At 46.5% G+C, this 19,288-nt stretch overlaps 1 protein-coding gene across 2 annotated transcripts in view; it reads left to right on the top strand.

Annotated features, from left to right (window-relative positions):
* CREB3L1 (cAMP responsive element binding protein 3 like 1) overlaps positions 1–14,497 on the top strand; it is a 116,070-nt gene extending 101,573 nt beyond the window's left edge. Inside the window, exons 10-12 of one of the 2 annotated variants that reach the window (XM_063944296.1) lie at positions 5,541–5,667; positions 6,839–7,055; positions 13,841–13,952. In XM_063944296.1, coding sequence (XP_063800366.1) covers positions 5,541–5,667; positions 6,839–7,055; positions 13,841–13,865 — 369 coding nt within the window. In that variant the 3' untranslated portion in view covers positions 13,866–13,952. Of the gene's footprint in view, positions 1–5,540; positions 5,668–6,838; positions 7,056–13,840 lie in introns of both variants that reach the window. The other variant, XM_063944297.1, reaches the window with a different exon arrangement.
* The last annotated feature ends 4,791 nt before the right edge of the window (positions 14,498–19,288 follow it).

Here is a 19,288-nt window from a genome sequence, read left to right as displayed (position 1 = left end):
AAAAAAAAACCCTAAACCTCAGAATACTAGTTAGAGACATATGATGTAAGTAGAACACCCCCCCCACACACACACACACACACACACACACACACACACACACACACACACACACACACACACACACACACACACACACACACACACACACACACACACACACCATACCTCCCATCAGTATTCACTCACTGTACCTGTGGGCTGCTGTGTGCTCTGTGTGCACCTCCCACATCCAGAACAGAGTGGGGTGCAGCTGCATGTAAGGTAGGGGCTGGCTGGGTACTCCTATCTGCGCTTCTAATCTGCGCAGCGGCAACATACTTTCCGCCTGGCAAATCCTCCAGCTTCTCTGCTCTCTCTGTGCATCGTCGCGCCGGTGGGAATGAGATAGACGTCGCTTCAAGACGTCACCGCGTCTCATTCCCAGCCTGCCATAGGTGGGGGGAGGCGGGCCATGTCACTGTGGTGCCGCCCACCACCCTCATCTATTTAGACATGCAGCGCGGCTCTTCTCCAGAAGCTGTTCAGGTATAACCAGGGGAAGGTGGGCTGGTGGAGGCGGAACGGTTCCGCCTCCAGAAGGAGGTGACGGAACACAGTTCCGCCCCGTTCCGGCCCACTTTAACCCCTGTGTATATCTGTCACAGACTGATTTGATGTATCTGTCATTGTTCTGAGGTATCTGTCATTGACTGACTTTACTTATCTGTCACTGACTGACCTGACTTATCTGTCACTTACTGGTCTGACTTATCTGTCACTGACTGACTTTACTTATCTGTCACTGACTGACCTGACTTATCTGTCACTTACTGGTCTGACTTATCTGTCACTGACTGACTTTACTTATCTGTCCCTGACTGGCCTGACTTATCTGTCACTGACTGACCTGACTTATCTGTCACTGACTGACCTGACTTATCTGTCACTGACTGACCTGACTTATCTGTCAGTGACTGGTCTGACTTATCTGTCACTGACTGGCCTGAGGTATCCGTCATGGGATACGGTCATTAGGTCGACCACACTTAGGTCGACAGTCATTAGTTCACCACTATTGGTCGACATGCATTAGGTCGACATGGTCACTAGGTTGACATGGTCATTACTCGACATGTACTAGGTCGACATGGAAAAAGGTCAACATGCGTTTTTCTAAAAAAAAATTACATTTTTTTTTTACTTTTTCATACTTTACGATCCACGTGGACTACAATTGGGAATAGTAACCTTGCCCGAAGCGCGAGCCATGCAAGGGGACACGGTGCACTAATTGGGGTTCCCCGTCACTTTACGAAGAAAACGACACAAAAAAGTAAAAAAAAAAAAACTCATGTCAACCTTTTTTCCATGTCGACCTAATGACCATGTCGACCTAATGACCATGTCAACCAATAGTGGTCGACCTAATGACTGTCGACCTAAGTGTGGTTGACTTAATGACCCATACCCTCTGTCACTGACTGACCTTGCGTATCTGTCCCTGACTGGCCTGACGTATCTGTCACTGAATGGCCTGACGTATCTGTCACTGACTGACTTGACTTATCTGTCACTGACTGACCTGACGTATCTGTCACTGACTGACCTGACGTATCTGTCACTGACTGGCCTTAGGTATCTGTCACTGACTGGCCTTAGGTATCTGTCACTGACTGGCCTAAGGTATCTGTCACTGACTGGCCTAAGGTATCTGTCACTGACTGGCCTGAGGTATCTGTCACTGACTGGCCTAAGGTATCTGTCACTGACTGGCCTGAGGTATCTGTCACTGACTGGCCTAAGGTATCTGTCACTGACTGGCCTAAGGTATCTGTCACTGACTGGCCTGACGTATATGTCACTGACTGGCCTGAGGTATCTGTCACTGACTGGCCTAAGGTATCTGTCACTGACTGGCCTAAGGTATCTGTCACTGACTGGCCTAAGGTATCTGTCACTGACTGGTCTGAGGTATCTGTCACTGACTGGCCTAAGGTATCTGTCACTGACTGGCCTGAGGTATCTGTCACTGACTGGCCTAAGGTATCTGTCACTGACTGGCCTAAGGTATCTGTCACTGACTGGCCTGAGGTATCTGTCACTGACTGGCCTAAGGTATCTGTTACTGACTGGCCTGATGCATCTGTCACTGACCGACCTGACATATCTGTCACTGACTGGCCTGAGGTATCTGTCACTGACTGGCCTGACTTATCTGTCACTGACTGGTCTGACTTATCTGTCACTGACTGGTCAGACTTATCTGTCACTGACTGGCCTGAGTTATCGGTCACTGACTGGCCTGAGTTATCGGTCACTGACTGGCCTGAGGTATCTGTCACTGACTGGCCTAAGGTATCTGTCACTGACCGACCTGACATATCTGTCAATGACTGGCTTCATGTATTTGTCAATGACTGATCCTACGTATCTGTCACTAATCTGAGATATCTGTCATTGACTGACCTTACATATCTGTCACCGACTTACCTGACATATCTGTCACTGACTGGCCTGAGGTATCTGTCACTGACTGACCTGATGTATCTGTCACTGACTGGCCTGAGGTATCTGTCACTGACTGACCTGATGTATCTGTCACTGACTGGCCTGACGAATCTGTCACTGACTGGCCTGAGGTATCTGTCACTGACTGACCTGACATATCTGTCACTGACTGGCCTGAGGTATCTGTCACTGACTGACCTGACTTATCTGTCACTGACTGGCCTGAGGTATCTGTCACTGACTGGCATGAGGTATCTGTCACTGACTGGCCTGAGGTATCTGTCACTGACTGGCCTGAGGTATCTGTCACTGACTGGCCTGAGGTATCTGTCACTGACTGGCCTGAGGTATCTGTCACTGACTGGCCTGAGGTATCTGTCACTGACTGGCCTGAGGTATCTGTCACTGACTGGCCTGAGGTATCTGTCACTGACTGACCTGACTTATCTGTCACTGACTGGCCTGAGGTATCTGTCACTGATTGACCTAAGGTATCTGTCACTGACTGGCCTGACGTATCTGTCACTGACTGACCTGACTTATCTGTCACTGACTGGCCTGAGGTATCTGTCACTGACTGGCCTGAGGTATCTGTCACTGACTGACCTGACTTATCTGTCACTGACTGGCCTGAGGTATCTGTCACTGACTGGCATGACGTATCTGTCACTGACTGGCCAGACGTATCTGTCACTGACTGGCCTGAGGTATCTGTCACTGACTGGCCTGAGGTATCTGTCACTGATTGACCTAAGGTATCTGTCACTGACTGGCCTGACGTATATGTCACTGACTGGCCTGAGGTATCTGTCACTGACTGGCATGAGGTATCTGTCACTGACTGGCCTGAGGTATCTGTCACTGACTGGCCTGACGTATATGTCACTGACTGGCCTGAGGTATCTGTCACTGACTGGCCTGAGGTATCTGTCACTGACTGGCCTGACGCATCTGTCACTGACTGGCCTGACGCATCTGTCACTGACTGGCCTGACGTATCTGTCACTGACTGGCCTGAGGTATCTGTCACTGACTGGCCTGACGTATCTGTCACTGATTGACCTAAGGTATCTGTCACTGACTGGCCTGACGTATATGTCACTGACTGGCCTGAGGTATCTGTCACTGACTGGCCTGAGGTATCTGTCACTGACTGGCCTGAGGTATCTGTCACTGACTGGCCTGACGTATATGTCACTGACTGGCCTGAGGTATCTGTCACTGACTGGCCTGAGGTATCTGTCACTGACTGGCCTGAGGTATCTGTCACTGACTGGCCTGACGCATCTGTCACTGACTGGCCTGAGGTATCTGTCACTGACTGGCCTGAGGTATCTGTCACTGACTGGCCTGAGGTATCTGTCACTGACTGGCCTGACGCATCTGTCACTGACTGGCCTGACGCATCTGTCACTGACTGGCCTGAGGTATCTGTCACTGACTGGCCTGACGTATCTGTCACTGACTGGCCTGAGGTATCTGTCACTGACTGGCCAGATGTATATGTCACTGACTGGCCTAAGGTATCTGTCACTGGCTGGCCTGACGTATCTGTCACTGACTGGCCTGACGTATATTCCATTGACTGCTCCGGTGGCTTGTGTGACGATGCGTGCTCCTTCTCCCGTGTGTCTCCTACTAATGACTCAGCCTTTTCTAAGACATTCAGTATTTGGCCAGACAGAATCACTGCATATGGGCAGAAAAAACCCAGCAATATGGATTGGTGGGAACCGTGATTAGCCAATAAGCATGAGCTCAGCGCATGTGCAGAACGGGTCCTGCATTCTTAGCGCAGGAATACAAATGCATCTGCCTGATTGACAGGTAACAGCATTCTGAGGGAGGGGCGGGGGCTGCTGACATTTGGGAAACGGGGGGGCATGTTGCCTTCATTTTCTGGGAGTTGCAAGGCCAATGAATGCTTCGCGAGGTGCAGTTTCCTTGGCCTCGGAAGCTGCATTGCGACGGCAAGGCTGAGAAAGCTTAGACTTACTTAGCCTGCCGTCGCAGATGAGCATGGCGACCGATGGTCGCCATGTTCATTTCAGATGCGATCACATTGCAAATGCAGGGAAGAGGTGGTATGCACCTCCTCCTGCATTTGCATTGCTAAGGATTACAGTTGCAAAGCTGCTGCAAGCAACTTTGCAATTGTAATCCTTAATGAATTATGGGGGTGATTCAAACCTGATCGCTGGGCTGCGATTTTTGTAGTCCTGCGTTCATATAGTCGCCACCTCCAGGGGAGTGTAAATTCGCTGTGCAAGTGTGCGATCCCATGTGTACGCTGAGCTGCAAAAATCCACTTTGTGCAGTCTGTGCGCAGCCCAGGACTTACTCCTCCAGTGCGATGAGAAGAGGCTGATCGGGGCCGGAGCTGACGTCACACACCCTCCCTGAAAACGCTTGGGAACGCCTGAGTTTTTCCGGACACTTCCAATAAATGGTCAGTTGCCACCCACAAACGGCTTCCTCCTGTCAATCACCTTGCAAACGCCCGTGCGATCGGATTTTTCGCACCATCCCGTCGCTGACCGGCGATGCCCTTTGTTGTTGTCCGAGGCGCGTGCGCATTGTGGTGCATACGCATGCGCAATTACTACCTGATCGCCTGAAAACGCACAGAAGTGATCAGGTCTAAATCAACCCCTTCCCCCAGGCCCATTAACCAGACACATAACAGTCAGTATACATTAGTCCTGTATCATCATATTAACAGGCCGAGTAGGAGCTGGCATACATCTATAGAAAGCAGTATAATGAGTCCTTGAAGGAGACACATCAAGGACTAAACAAAGAGCAGAAAAAGAACCATTAACCATGGACAAAGACAAGACAAAGTGGAAAAGGATTTTAAAGAACATTGCTATGTTTGTGTTGCATTAATCACCTTGACTAGTCCGTACCCTGTCTCTATGCACCGCTGGCTAAGCTTTCTCCTGTAGGCTTGTTCTACAGATAATAACGTAGGAAGACTCCTCCTTTCTTCATGACTACCAAACTAATATATACCTCTTGTCTCGCTGATGTCTCTCTCCTCTCTGCAGGTTGTGGTTCTGTGTTTTATTCTTGCCTTTGGCTCCATTATTCCATCCTTCCCAGAGTTCTCTTCGGGGACTCAGACCGTGAAATCAGCCCCTCTCTTGGCACCTGACCTGTATACCCTCAGCCAGAGTAAGACACTGACCTGACCAATTCTTAATATGCTTATCGGCTAACCAGCACCCGGAAACCACTAGAGCATGTGAACCTGAGAATTCCTGCTTGCTTTGGACTACATTAACATTATCATTATTAACCTATATGACTCCGTAGGCCTTTACCTTTGGGGATGACCATAGCTTTAAGACAAGGCTGGGTATTAAGAGCGGATCAGAGCGGTAAGAGGGCCCTGCTCGCTTACAGCCTGTAGGATGGAAACTGGCACACAAAGAGTTAAACCAATCCTGGTCATTGAAACATTTCAATGCAGGTACACCGTCTACCGTCACAAACCACAAAGAAAATCACATCCCACATCTTGTAATCAACCACTGAATACGTTATCCAAGAACAAAGCTTCCCATCCCCAGAAGGTCAAGCCTCAGCCAACCACTAAGACATAGGGCTAGATTTATCAAAGCTTGGAGATAAAGTGGAGAGACATAAAGTGGAAAGAGCTAAAGTACCAAGCCATCAGCTTCTAACGTTCATTTATCAAACACATCCTGTAAAATGACAGTTATAAGCAATTTGCTGGAACTTTGGGGTCTATTTATTAAGCTTTGGACAGAGATAAGTTGACAGAGATAAAGTCCCAACCAACCAGCTCCTGACTGTCATCTCCCCTCTGAGGCTCAGTACTTAGACCCCAAAGTACCAAACAATCATCTCCTGTTATTTTTCAAACACAGCCTGTGACATGGCAGTTAGCAGCTGATTGGCTGGTACTTTATTTCCATCCAAGCCTTAGTAAATAGACCCATTTATCTCCGTCCACTTTTTCTCCATAATCTCTTTCCACTTTATCTTTCTCCAAACTTTGAAAAATCTCCCTCTTAAAGGTTTGTACGTAATTAACTTGATGGCCAAAGGGGCTTTGATTAATTATATCCATACTAAATATATAGGGGGAGGTGTGATGCTGATTGGTCACTATGGGCAACTTATCCACTTATCCTCTTTTTATGCTGCTCAATACATCTGCCCCTTTATCAGTTGGGATGCATCCATTTGTTCTCTTGAGGAGGTTTGATAAATCTCCCCATAGTGAGAAGACAGATCACAAAAGGTGGTGTGTTGTGATTAGAATCTCCTGTTCTCCTTCCAAAATACCAAATCTGTACAATGTGCATTCATTTTACAGTCCGTTCCCGAAACCTACTGTCCTACGACGAAGGGAACGGGGCTTCAGAAGAGGGTCCCACCACAGACCTGGGAGTCCACAGAAGAGGAAGTTGGGGCCCTGACCCAGGAATTCTCAACAAGTATCTCGAGAACACGGCTCACGAAAGGGACAAATACCTTGGAGAAACAGACCGGGAGAACCGGACAGATGGAAGATTCACAAGGGAAGAAGAGGGGTGAGTATCACAAAGCCTATGCATTTACCTTGGGATGAAATTGGGTCACACTGTATCTTTTTCCTGTCTTAAACGATCCACACAATTTTGATTGGTCAATTTGACCAACCACTGCTATGCAGTGTGTGAAGGTTTCTCGTACAGGGTCAAATTTTCCAGTTGGACCAGAGATGGGCAACTGTGTTTTATAATGACTCTCATGTGTGCTTCTTCATTGGAAATGCTGGAAACGCTGCGGTTTAGTAGCGAGATGGTTTAGCGGTTGTGCCGTATAGTCAGACCCCTGCTTGGGTGGACAGCATTGCTGATTTGCCTCTGTAGAAATGTCATTCTGTTGTTATCCATTTAACAAATGGTAGCACAGAACATCGGCAGACATCAGTGCTACCTGTAAAGTGACTGCTACAGTAAACAATGTGGTCGGAGGTAATATATAGATTCTAGCTATAACTTTATAGAATGCACTAAATAATTGATGCTTCTCCACTTGACGTTTTTAGAAGGCTTGATACATCTCCCCCCTAAGCTCTCTAACACCTAGCACACACACATACACAAACCAGTGTGGAAGGCAACAGGAGTACCCAGAGTAAAAAAATGCAACCATACAGAGAACATACAAACTCCACACAGATTGGGCCCTGGTTGGGAATCAAACTCATAACCCCAGTTCTGTGATGTAGCAAAGCTAACCACTGCAGTGCCCACGGGTGTATTTAAAGAACACACAAGTTACCACCGTGCTGTAACCTATAGAAATCCACCTTAATGACTATCTTTTATATGTTATAATAAGAATTTACTTACCGATAATTCTATTTCTCGTAGTCCGTAGTGGATGCTGGGAACTCCGTAAGGACCATGGGGAATAGCGGCTCCGCAGGAGACAGGGCACATCTAAAGAAAGCTTTAGGATCACCTGGTGTGCACTGGCTCCTCCCCCTATGACCCTCCTCCAAGCCTCAGTTAGGATACTGTGCCCGGACGAGCGTACACAATAAGGAAGGATTTTGAATCCCGGGTAAGACTCATACCAGCCACACCAATCACACTGTACAACTTGTGATCTGAACCCAGTTAACAGCATGATAATAGAGAAGCCTCTAGAAAAGATGGCTCACTACAACAATAACCCGAATTTTTTGGTAACAATAATTATGTACCAGTATTGCAGACAATCCGCACTTGGGATGGGCGCCCAGCATCCACTACGGACTACGAGAAATAGAATTATCGGTAAGTAAATTCTTATTTTCTCTGACGTCCTAGTGGATGCTGGGAACTCCGTAAGGACCATGGGGATTATACCAAAGCTCCCAAACGGGCGGGAGAGTGCGGATGACTCTGCAGCACCCAATGAGAGAACTCCCGGTCCTCCTCAGCCAGGGTATCAAATTTGTAGAATTTTACAAACGTATTTGCTCCTGACCAAGTAACTGCTCGACAAAGTTGTAAAGCCGAGACCCCTCGGGCAGCTGCCCAAGATGAGCCCACCTTCCTTGTGGAGTGGGCATTTACAGATTTTTGGCTGTGGCAGGCCTGCCACAGAATGTGCAAGCTGAATTGTACTACAAATCCAACGAGCAATAGTCTGCTTAGAAGCAGGAGCACCCAGCTAGTTGGGTGCATAGAGGATAAACAGCGAGTCAGATTTCCTGACTCCAGCCGTCCTGGAAAATTATATTTTCCGGGTCCTGACAACGTCTAGCAACTTGGAGTCCTCCAAGTCCCTAGTAGCCGCAGGCACCACAATAGGTTTGGTTCAGGTGAACGCTGAAACCACCTTAAGGAGAAACTGAGGACGAGTCCTCAATTCCGCCCTGTCCGAATGGAAAATCAGATAAGGGCTTTTACAGGATAAAGCCACCAATTCTGACACGCGCCTGGCCCAGGCCAGAGCCAACAGCATGACCACTTTTTCTGTGAGATATTTTAACTCCACAGATTTAAGTGGGTCAAACCAATGTGACTTTTGGAACCCAAAAACCACCTGGAGATCCCAAAAGTGCCACTGAAGGCACAAAAAGGAGGCTGTATATGCAGTACCCCTTTAACAAATGTCTGAACTTCAGGGACTGAAGCTAGTTCTTTTTTGGAAGAAAATTGACAGAGCCGAAATTTGAACCTTAATGGACCCCAATTTCAGGCCCATAGATACTCCTGTTTGCAGGAAATGTAGGAATCGACCCAGTTGAATTTCCTCCGTCGAGCCTTACTGGCCTCGCACCACGCAACATATTTTCGCCAAATGCGGTGATAATGTTTTGCGGTTACATCCTTCCTGGCTTTGATCAGGATAGGGATGACTTCATCCGGAATGCCTTTTTCCTTCAGGATCCGGCGTTCAACCGCCATGCCGTCAAGGTAGCCGCGGTAAGTCTTGGAACAGACAAGGTCCTTGCTGGAGCAGGTCCCTTCTTAGAGGTAGAGGCTACGGATCCTCCGTGAGCATCTCTTGAAGTTCCGGTTACCAATTCCTTATTGGCCAATCCGGAGCCACTAATATAGTGCTTACTCCTCTCCATCTTATCAGTCTCAGTACCTTGGGTATGAGAGGCAGAGGAGGGAACCCATACACCGATTGGTACACCCACGGTGTTACCAGAGCATCTACAGCTATTGCCTGAGGGTCCCTTGACGTGGCGCAATACCTGTCGAGTTTTTCCCAACGGTTTATAATCATGTGGAAGACTTCTGGGTGAAGTCCTTACTCTCCCGGGTGGAGGTCGTGCTGAGGAAAACTGCTTCCCAGTTGTCCACTCCCGGAATGAAAACTGCTGACAGTGCTATCACATGGTTTTTCGCCCCGCGAAGAATCCTTGCAGCTTCTGCCATTGCCCTCCTGCTTCTTGTGGCACCCTGTCTGTTTACGTGGGTGACTGCCGTAATGTTGTCCGACTGGATCAACTCCGGCTGACCTTGAAGCAGAGGTCTTGCTAAGCTTAGAGCATTGTAAATGGCCCTTAGCTTCAGGACATTTATGTGAAGTGATGTCTCCAGGCTTGACCATAAGCCCTGGATATTCCTTCCCTGTGTGACTGCTCCCCAGCCTCGCAGGCTGGCATCCGTGGCCACCAGGACCCAGTCCCGAATGCCGAATCTGCGGCCCTCTAGAAGATGAGCACTCTGCAACCACCACAGGAGGGATACCCTTGTCCCTGGTGACAGGGTTATCCGCTGAAGCATCTGAAGATGCGACCCGGACCATTTGTCCAGTAGGTTCCACTGGAAAGTCTTGCGTGGAATCTGCCGAATGGGATTGCTTCGTAGGAAGCCACCATTTTTACCCAGAACCCTTGTGCATTGATGCACTGAGACTTGGTTCGGTTTTAGGAGGTTCCTGACTAGCTCGGATAACTCCCTGGCTTTCTCCTCCGGGAGAAACACCTTCTTTCTGGATTGTGTCCAGGATCATCCCTAGGAACAGAAGACAAGTCGTCGGAACCAGCTGCGATTTTGGAATATTGAGAATCCAATCGTGCTGCCGCAACACTACCTGAGATAGTGCTACACCGATCTCCAACTGTTCCCTGGATCTCACCCTTATCAGGGAATCGTCCAAGTAAAGGATAACTAAAATTCCCTTCCTTCGAAGGAATATCATCATTACGGTCATTACTTCAGTAAAGACCAGGGGTGCCGTGGACCATCCCTACGGCAGCGTCTGAACTGATAGTGACAGTTCTGTACCATAACCTGAGATACCCTTGGTGAGAAGGGTAAATTTTGACATGAAGGTAAGCATCCTTGATGTCCCGAGACATCTTCTTCCAGGTTTGCAATCACTGCTCTGAGTGACTCCATTTTGAATTTGAACCTCTGTATGTAAGTGTTCAAAGATTTTAGATTTTAAAAACGGTCTCACCGAGCCGTCTGGCTTCGGTACCACAATAGTGTGGAATAATACCCCGTTCCCTGTTGCAGGAGGGGTACCTTAATTATCACCTGCTGGGAATACAGCTTGTGAATGGCTTCCAAAACTGCCTCCCTGTAAGCGGGAGACGTCGGTAAAACAGACTTTTGGAAACGGCGAGGGGAATACGTCTCGAATTCCAATTTGTACCCCTGAAATATTACCTGAAGGATCCAGGGGTCTACTTGCGAGTGAGCCCACTGTGCACTGAAATTCATTGAGAACGGGCCCCCACCGTGCCTGAACTTGTAAAGCCCTAGCGTCATACTGAGAGCTTGGCAGAGGCGGAAAAGGGTTTCTGTTCCTGGGAACTGGCTGATCTCTGCAGCCATTTTCCTCTCCCTCTGTCACGAGCAGAAAAGAGGAACCCTTTTGTCCGCTTGCCAACCAGGACTGCGCCTGATAATACGGCGTCTTATTTTGAGAGGCGACCTGGGGTACATCCCCTTTATTTTTAAGGCAATACTTCCAAATGCCGTTTGGAATCCGCATCACCTGACCACTTTACTGGTATAATTGGACAACGCACTTATACTTGATGCCAGTCGGCAAATATTCCGCTGTGCATCATGCATATATAGAAATGCATCTTTTAATTGCTCTATAGGCAATAATATACTGTCCTTATCTAGGATATCAAATTTCCAGTCAGGGAATCCGACCACGCCAACCCAGCACTGCACATCCAGGCTGAGGCGATTGCTGGTCGCAGTATAACACCAGTATGTGTGTAAATAAATTTTAGGATACCCTCCTGCTTTCTATCAGCAGGATCCCTAAGGGCGGCCATCTCAAGAGAGGGTAGAGCCCTTGTTCTTACCAGCGTGTGAGCGCCTTATCCCCCCTAGGGGGTGTTTCCCAACGCACCCTAACCTCTGGCGGGAAAAGGTATACTGCCAATAACTTTTTAGAAATTATCAATTGTTATCGGGGGGAAACCCACGCATCATCACACACCTCATTTTATTTCTCAGATTCAGGAAAACTACAGGAAGTTTTTCCTCACCAAACATAATACCCCTTTTTTTGGTGGTATTTATATTATCAGAAGAGTGTAAACTTTTTCCATTGCCTCAATCATGCAATGTGTGGCCCTATTGGAAATCACGGTTGTCTCTTCACCGTCGACACAGGAGTCAGTATCCGTGTCGGCGTCTGTATCTGAGGTAACGGGCGCTTTAGAGCCCCTCTATGAGACGTCTGGACATGCACAAGCTGAGTAGCCGGCTGTCTCATGTCAACCACTGTCTTTTATACAAAGCTGACACTGTCACGCAATTTCAACAGTACATCCACTCAGGTGTCGACCCCCCAGGGGGTGACAACACTATTACAGACACTCTACTCCGTCTCCTCATCATTTTTCTCCTCATACATGTCGACACAAACGTACCGACACACAGCACACACACAGGGAATGCTCTGATAGAGGACAGGACCCCACTAGCCCTTTGGGGAGACAGAGGGAGAGTTTGCCAGCACACACCAGAGCGCTATATATATACAGTAATAACCTTATATAAGTGTTTTTCCCTTTATAGCTGCTGTATTGTTTATACTGCGCCTAATTTGTGCCCCCCTCTCTTTTTTAACCCCTTTCTGTAGTGTAGTGACTGCAGGGGAGAGCCAGGGAGCTTCCCTCCAACTGAGCTGTGAGGGAAAATGGCGCCAGTGTGCTGAGGAGATAAGGACGCCGAGAAAGGGGCGGAGCCTATCATCCGTTTTCTTGTACGTTTTGGCAGGGGTTAAATGCATCCATATAGCCCAGGAGTTATATGTGATGCATTTATTTTAGCCATAAAAGGTTTTCTATCGATTTATTGCGTCTCAGGGCGCTGCCCCCCCAGCGCCCTGCACCCTCAGTGACCGGAGTGTGAAGTGTGCTGAGAGCAATGGCGCACAGCTGCGGTGCTGTGCGCCTACCTTTATCTGAAGACAGGAAAGTCTTCTGCCGCCGATTTTTCCGGACCTCTTCGCTCTTCTGGCTCTGTAAGGGGGCCGGCGGCGCGGCTCCGGTGACCCATCCAGGCTGAACCTGTGATCGTCCCTCTGGAGCTAATGTCCAGTAGCCTAAGAAGCCCAATCCACTCTGCACGCAGGTGAGTTCGCTTCTTCTCCCCTTAGTCCCTCGATGCAGTGAGCCTGTTGCCAGCAGGTCTCACTGAAAATAATAAACCTAAACTAAAACTTTCACAAAGAGCTCAGGAGAGCCCCTAGTGTGCACCCTTCTCGTCGGGCACAGAAAATCTAACTGAGGCTTGGAGGAGGGTCATAGGGGGAGGAGCCAGTGCACACCAGGTGATCCTAAAGCTTTCTTTAGATGTGCCCTGTCTCCTGCGGAGCCGCTATTCCCCATGGTCCTTACGGAGTTCCCAGCATCCACTAGGACGTCAGAGAAATATAAATATATGTATATATAATATATATAATATGTTATGATAATAATGCTACTTTTATTAACAAACATAGGCCCTCATTCAGATGTGGTTGGAGGGACTATTGCTGCTGCTTATATAGCACTAATAAGTTAATGCAGCAGGGGGCGCCATACCTCCTTCTGCATTACTGATTCAAATTGCGACCAAGGATGCAGTTATGGATCTTCCCCGAAACCATTGGCCGGCTGCGTGATCCATGATCCGTGATCCACAAGCTGGCTGCTGCAATTCCTACCTACTGTAGAGGCCAGGAAATCTCCTACTGATAGGTAAGTATTAAAGAACATGGGTGCAGGGCGTTCAGTGTGTGTCCGCTCTGGATCCAGGGGCCCTTGTGCATGGCAAACTCTGTACCCATCATACATACGCCACTGGTGAGGATGTGTATTACTCTATGAGGAGCTCACAACTGACTGTGACCTTTCTTTTTACAGGGACAGAGGCTCCGAGTTCTTGTAGGGCCGGGGGCAAAGGGAGAGGGATAGAAGCTGATCACTATGCATGGGGGAGCAAGAGAAAAAAGCTGCTGGGATTTCTGGAATCAGAGACTAAGGAACTATGGTGATCCCGACGCAGACTAGCAACCCCCGACAACGTTTGTGCCTGCGGATTCACGGCGTCAGGTTAACGCGTGCAGAGACTTAGTGATATATACTGCCATCCTCGCCTGTGAGTGCAGTAGAAGAGACTGAATAGAGCTTCTGCACACCCAGCAGTGTGCGCGTTAACCTTTTCCTGCCTGAGATGAAAGCACAAGAGTTCCCAACATCTTCACATGTTAGATAAGACTTTGTGGATACAGAAAGGGCTCAGCAATCCCTCACGGTGCTAATAAATGACTATTAAAGGCAACCACGCACCCCCGGCTCTGCCAGTCGTCTCACCAGCCAGGAACCCTCCCTCATTCTCTGCCGCCCCAAGGCCTCTGTCCCTGTATAGGTGGCAGTTGGATCGCTGGAGAAGATTGTTAGTTAGCGCGAGCTTTGTACGCACGGGAGGCTCCCGATACAGATTTATACGCTTTTTCCGCTCATCTCCGCTATGTGCCTGCTTCAGTCAAGCAAAATAATAAAAAAAGAACAGCATCAGCAGCTCGTCTCCTGTGTGAGTCACTGGATGTAAGGGGCACAATGGGAGCATGAAATAGGTCAGTGTGAAAGAAGAAATGGATTAAGTGACACACAGAAGTGTAAAAGGAAAGAGGGAGCAAAGAGGGAAATATAAAGGGTGATATTAGGGAACGGGGAAAGGACAGGTTGTCTTGAGTTTCAGGCTGCATAATGCGTAGAACAGATTAGCAGACACTAAGCAGGGAAAGTAGGGGATATATATAGTGCCAGATATGGGGACTCTGACTGGCTGAGCAGCACACGGATTCTCCAGGCTGCAAAGAGTTAAGCTGCAGATGTTCCCAGATATGGAAAATTCAGTGAGCAGTGACTCCAGTAATTCCTAATCATCCTTCCTGCCGCTGACAGATAACATTTACCTAATGAGATCAGGCATCGCATCAGTGGCTGCAGGAGCATGCTCTCTGCCACTCGTATGGCCCCAAACTATAAGCTCTTGGGCCATTCTACACTATTATCTGTGTGATCACAGTGACTGCAGGAGCCTGCCTCTCCCAGCACTCGTATGGCCCCAAACTAAAAGCTCCGGGGCCACTTCTACACTATTCCCTGGAACCGAGAGTCCCAATTTACTATTACCTTTAAGTGTGATCACCATCACAATATTACTGTAAAGGCCCATACACACTGGGCGATTGTGAGCTGAAAGCAGGTCACTTTTGGTGTGTTGAGCTGCTTTCAGCTCAAAACCGCCCAGTGTGTATGTCCCGGCGATGAGCACTGTTGCGTGCTCCCGCTTCATCGCCGGCGGCCGCCATTCATCTGCTGGTATTACCAGTAGATGAACGGCGGAGTGAACGGCTTTCCATAGCGTCCTGCTATGGAAAGCCATTCACCCCCGCTAATATCGCTGGGCAGGGGGAAAAGGCGCTCAGTGTGTTTGCACTGAGCGATTTTCAGCCCAGCGATCATTGCTGTGAATACATACTGGGCAAAAACGCCCAGTGTGTATGCACCTTAAGTGTCATCGCCTGCACACTATTACATGTGTGATCACAACACACCATTATTTATTACCTGTAAGTATTAATAACTGTAACAGAGAGCCCCAATATACTATTACCTGTAAGTGTAATCACCAACACACAATTATCTAAAAGGGTGATCACCAACACACTATTACCTGAAAGTGTCATCACCAATACACTATTACATGTAAGTAGTAATAACAGTAGCAGAAAGCACAAATATACTATTACTTGTGGGATCCCCAACACACTGTTACCTGAAAGTGTCACTGATATAGTATTACCTGTAATATAGCACTGATACACTATTACTTGTAACATAGCACTGATACACTATCACCTGTAACATAGCACTGCTACAATATTACTTGTAACATAGCACTGATACACTATTACCTGTAACATAGCACTTAAACACTAGTACCAGTAATATAGCACTGATACACTATTACATGTAACTTAGCAATGATACACCATCACCTGTAACATAGCACCAATACACTAGTACCTCTAACATAGCACATATACATTATTACCTGTAACATATCACTTATACACTAGTACCTGTAACAAAGCACTGATACACTATCACCTGTAACATAGCACTTATACACAAGTACCCGTAACATAGCACTAGTACACTAATACCTGTAACATAGCACTGATACACTAGTACCTGTAACATAGCACTTATACACTATTACCTGTAACAAAGCACTAATACACTAATACCTGTAACATAGCACTAGTACACTAATACCTGTAACATAGCACTTAAACACTAGTACCAGTAATATAGCACTGATACACTATTACATGTAACTTAGCAATGATACACCATCACCTGTAACATAGCACCAATACACTAGTACCTCTAACATAGCACATATACATTATTACCTGTAACATATCACTTATACACTAGTACCTGTAACAAAGCACTGATACACTATCACCTGTAACATAGCACTTATACACAAGTACCTGTAACATAGCACTAGTACACTAATACCTGTAACATAGCACTGATACACTAGTACCTGTAACATAGCACTTATACACTATTACCTGTAACAAAGCACTGATACACTATCACCTGTAACATAGCACTTATACACAAGTACCTGTAACATAGCACTAGTACACTAATACCTGTAACATAGCACTGATACACTAGTACCTGTAACATAGCACTTATACACTATTACCTGTAACAAAGCACTGATACACTATCACCTGTAACATAGCACTTATACACAAGTACCTGTAACATAGCACTAGTACACTAATACCTGTAACATAGCACTGATACACTAGTACCTGTAACATAGCACTTATACACTATTACCTGTAACAAAGCACTGATACACTAATACCTGTAACATAGCACTAGTACACTAATACCTGTAACATAGCACTGATATACTATCACCTGTAACTTAGCACTTATACACTAGTACCTGTAACAAAACACTGATACACCATCACCTGTAACATAGCACTGATATACTATGATAATGTCGATATTATCTTAAACCATAAAGCTATACCTTATAACACACTTCTACCATGGAGCCGCTACGGCCGCTAAACTTAATATTCACTCTATATACCTTTTACGCTATTTGCGTAATGAGTCCCGTACCGCGTACGGACTCTGCGTACAAACGCCGCGCTGGGGGTACAAAGTACACACAGCGCGCACACACCCAGAGATACACTTTAAACCTTTGATTGATAATGCAATGCACTGATATTATACTTTACACCTTATGCAGCGCTGACGGTACAAAGTACCCGCAGCGCATACACACCTTATTAATACACTGTTGAACCTTATACAGTTAGGCAATGTAATACACTTTAAACCCTAGCAGGGAAAAGAGGACACAACACCGATTTGTAGTTAAACACTGGGTTCCGACACCACAGAGTAATATATCTGAAAGGGGGTTTAACAATACAAATTATGCACTACAATACAACAGAGTAAATGGCTACAGTCAGTGTACATACGTGAGAATATTCGCATGCGCTTCCTGGTCCAGTCCTCCGCTAATCAGGTAGATAGCGTTAAGAGTCTTGTGCCTGGCCGGCCTGCAGCAGGCTTTATTTATACAAGTCTTCCAAAAGCAATACAATGGATACTGTAATCCCTTTGTCCATTGGACACAGGGATGCATCTTTACAGTACAGGAGAGGTCATAGGTTGATTTGAAAAGGTGGGCGATGTCTTTCTCAACTGCTCTTGTGGGTGGTCTTCTCTGGATTCCCGCCGCATACATAATATACAGCAAATACAGTTTATATCTATATTCTGCTTCTGCACATAACTATCCTCAGGAACATGCGATCTTCCGCAAACCAACACCGGAATGTTACCCTTAAAATACCCTACAGCTGGATACCAGCCACCACCTTATAACCTTAGTCTGTCCCCTCCTATCATGCAAAGGTGAATCCCTTTGTTCTGAAATCATTTAAACTGTTGATACTTGCTGATGTGGTGCAGGGGGGCTATGTGCACAATGTGCACTATTTGGATTAAATATGTAATGTTTTGATAGCCCTCCATGCGTTCACAAACTCCGCCGTAAATACCCATACCACGCGCAGGAACGCGAGAGCGACCATACGCAAATTGCGGATATGTGCATGCACGGGGGAACAAGTGCACGCGCAGCGGGCATGTGTGTGTATTGTATACGTGCTGTGTGTTCTGGAATATTTTTCGACTTTGACAACTATTACCTGTAACATAGCACTTATACACTATCAACTGTAACATATAACTTATACATAAGTACCTGTAACATAGCACTAGTACCTGTAACATAGCACTAGTACACTAATACCTGTAACATAGCACTGATACACTAGTGCCTGTAACATAGCACTGATATACTATTACCTGTAACATAGCACTGATACACTAGTACCTGTAACATAGCACTGATACACTAATACCTGTAACATAGCACTGATACACTATCACCTGTAACATAGCACTAGTACACTAATACCTGTAACATAGCACTGATACACTAGTGCCTGTAACATAGCACTGATATACTATTACCTGTAACATAGCACTGATACACTAATACCTGTAACATAGCACTGATATACTATTACCTGTAACATAGCACTGATACACTAGTACCTGTAACGTAGCACTGATACACTAGTACCTGTAACATAGCACTGATACACTAGTACCTGTAACATAGCACTGATACACTATCACCTGTAACATAGCACTAGTACACAAATACCTGTAACATAGCACTGATATACTATCACCTGTAACATATCACTTATACACCAGTACCTGTAACAAAGCACTGATACACTATTACCTGTAACATAGCACTTAAACACAAGTACCTGTAACATAGCACTAGTACACTAATACCTGTAACATAGCACTGATACACTAGTACCTGTAACAAAGCACTTATACACTATTACCTGTAACATAGCACTGATATACTATTGTCTGTAACATAGCACTTATACACTATCACCTGTAACATAGCACTGATACACTATCACCTGTAACATATCACTTATACACTAGTACCTGTAACAAAACACTGATACACCATCACCTGTAACATAGCACTGAAATACTATTACCTGTAACATAGCACTTATACACTATCAACTGTAACTTAGAACTTATACATAAGTACCTGTAACATAGCACTAGTACACTAATACCTGTAACATAGCACTGATACACTAGTACCTGTAACATAGCACTGATATATTATTACCTGTA

This window comes from Pseudophryne corroboree, chromosome 11 (genome assembly GCF_028390025.1).
Source record: "Pseudophryne corroboree isolate aPseCor3 chromosome 11, aPseCor3.hap2, whole genome shotgun sequence".
Classification (NCBI taxonomy): Eukaryota; Metazoa; Chordata; class Amphibia; order Anura; family Myobatrachidae; genus Pseudophryne; species Pseudophryne corroboree.
Note: the sequence above shows the minus strand (reverse complement) of the source record. Positions and strands in the feature narration are given on the sequence as shown.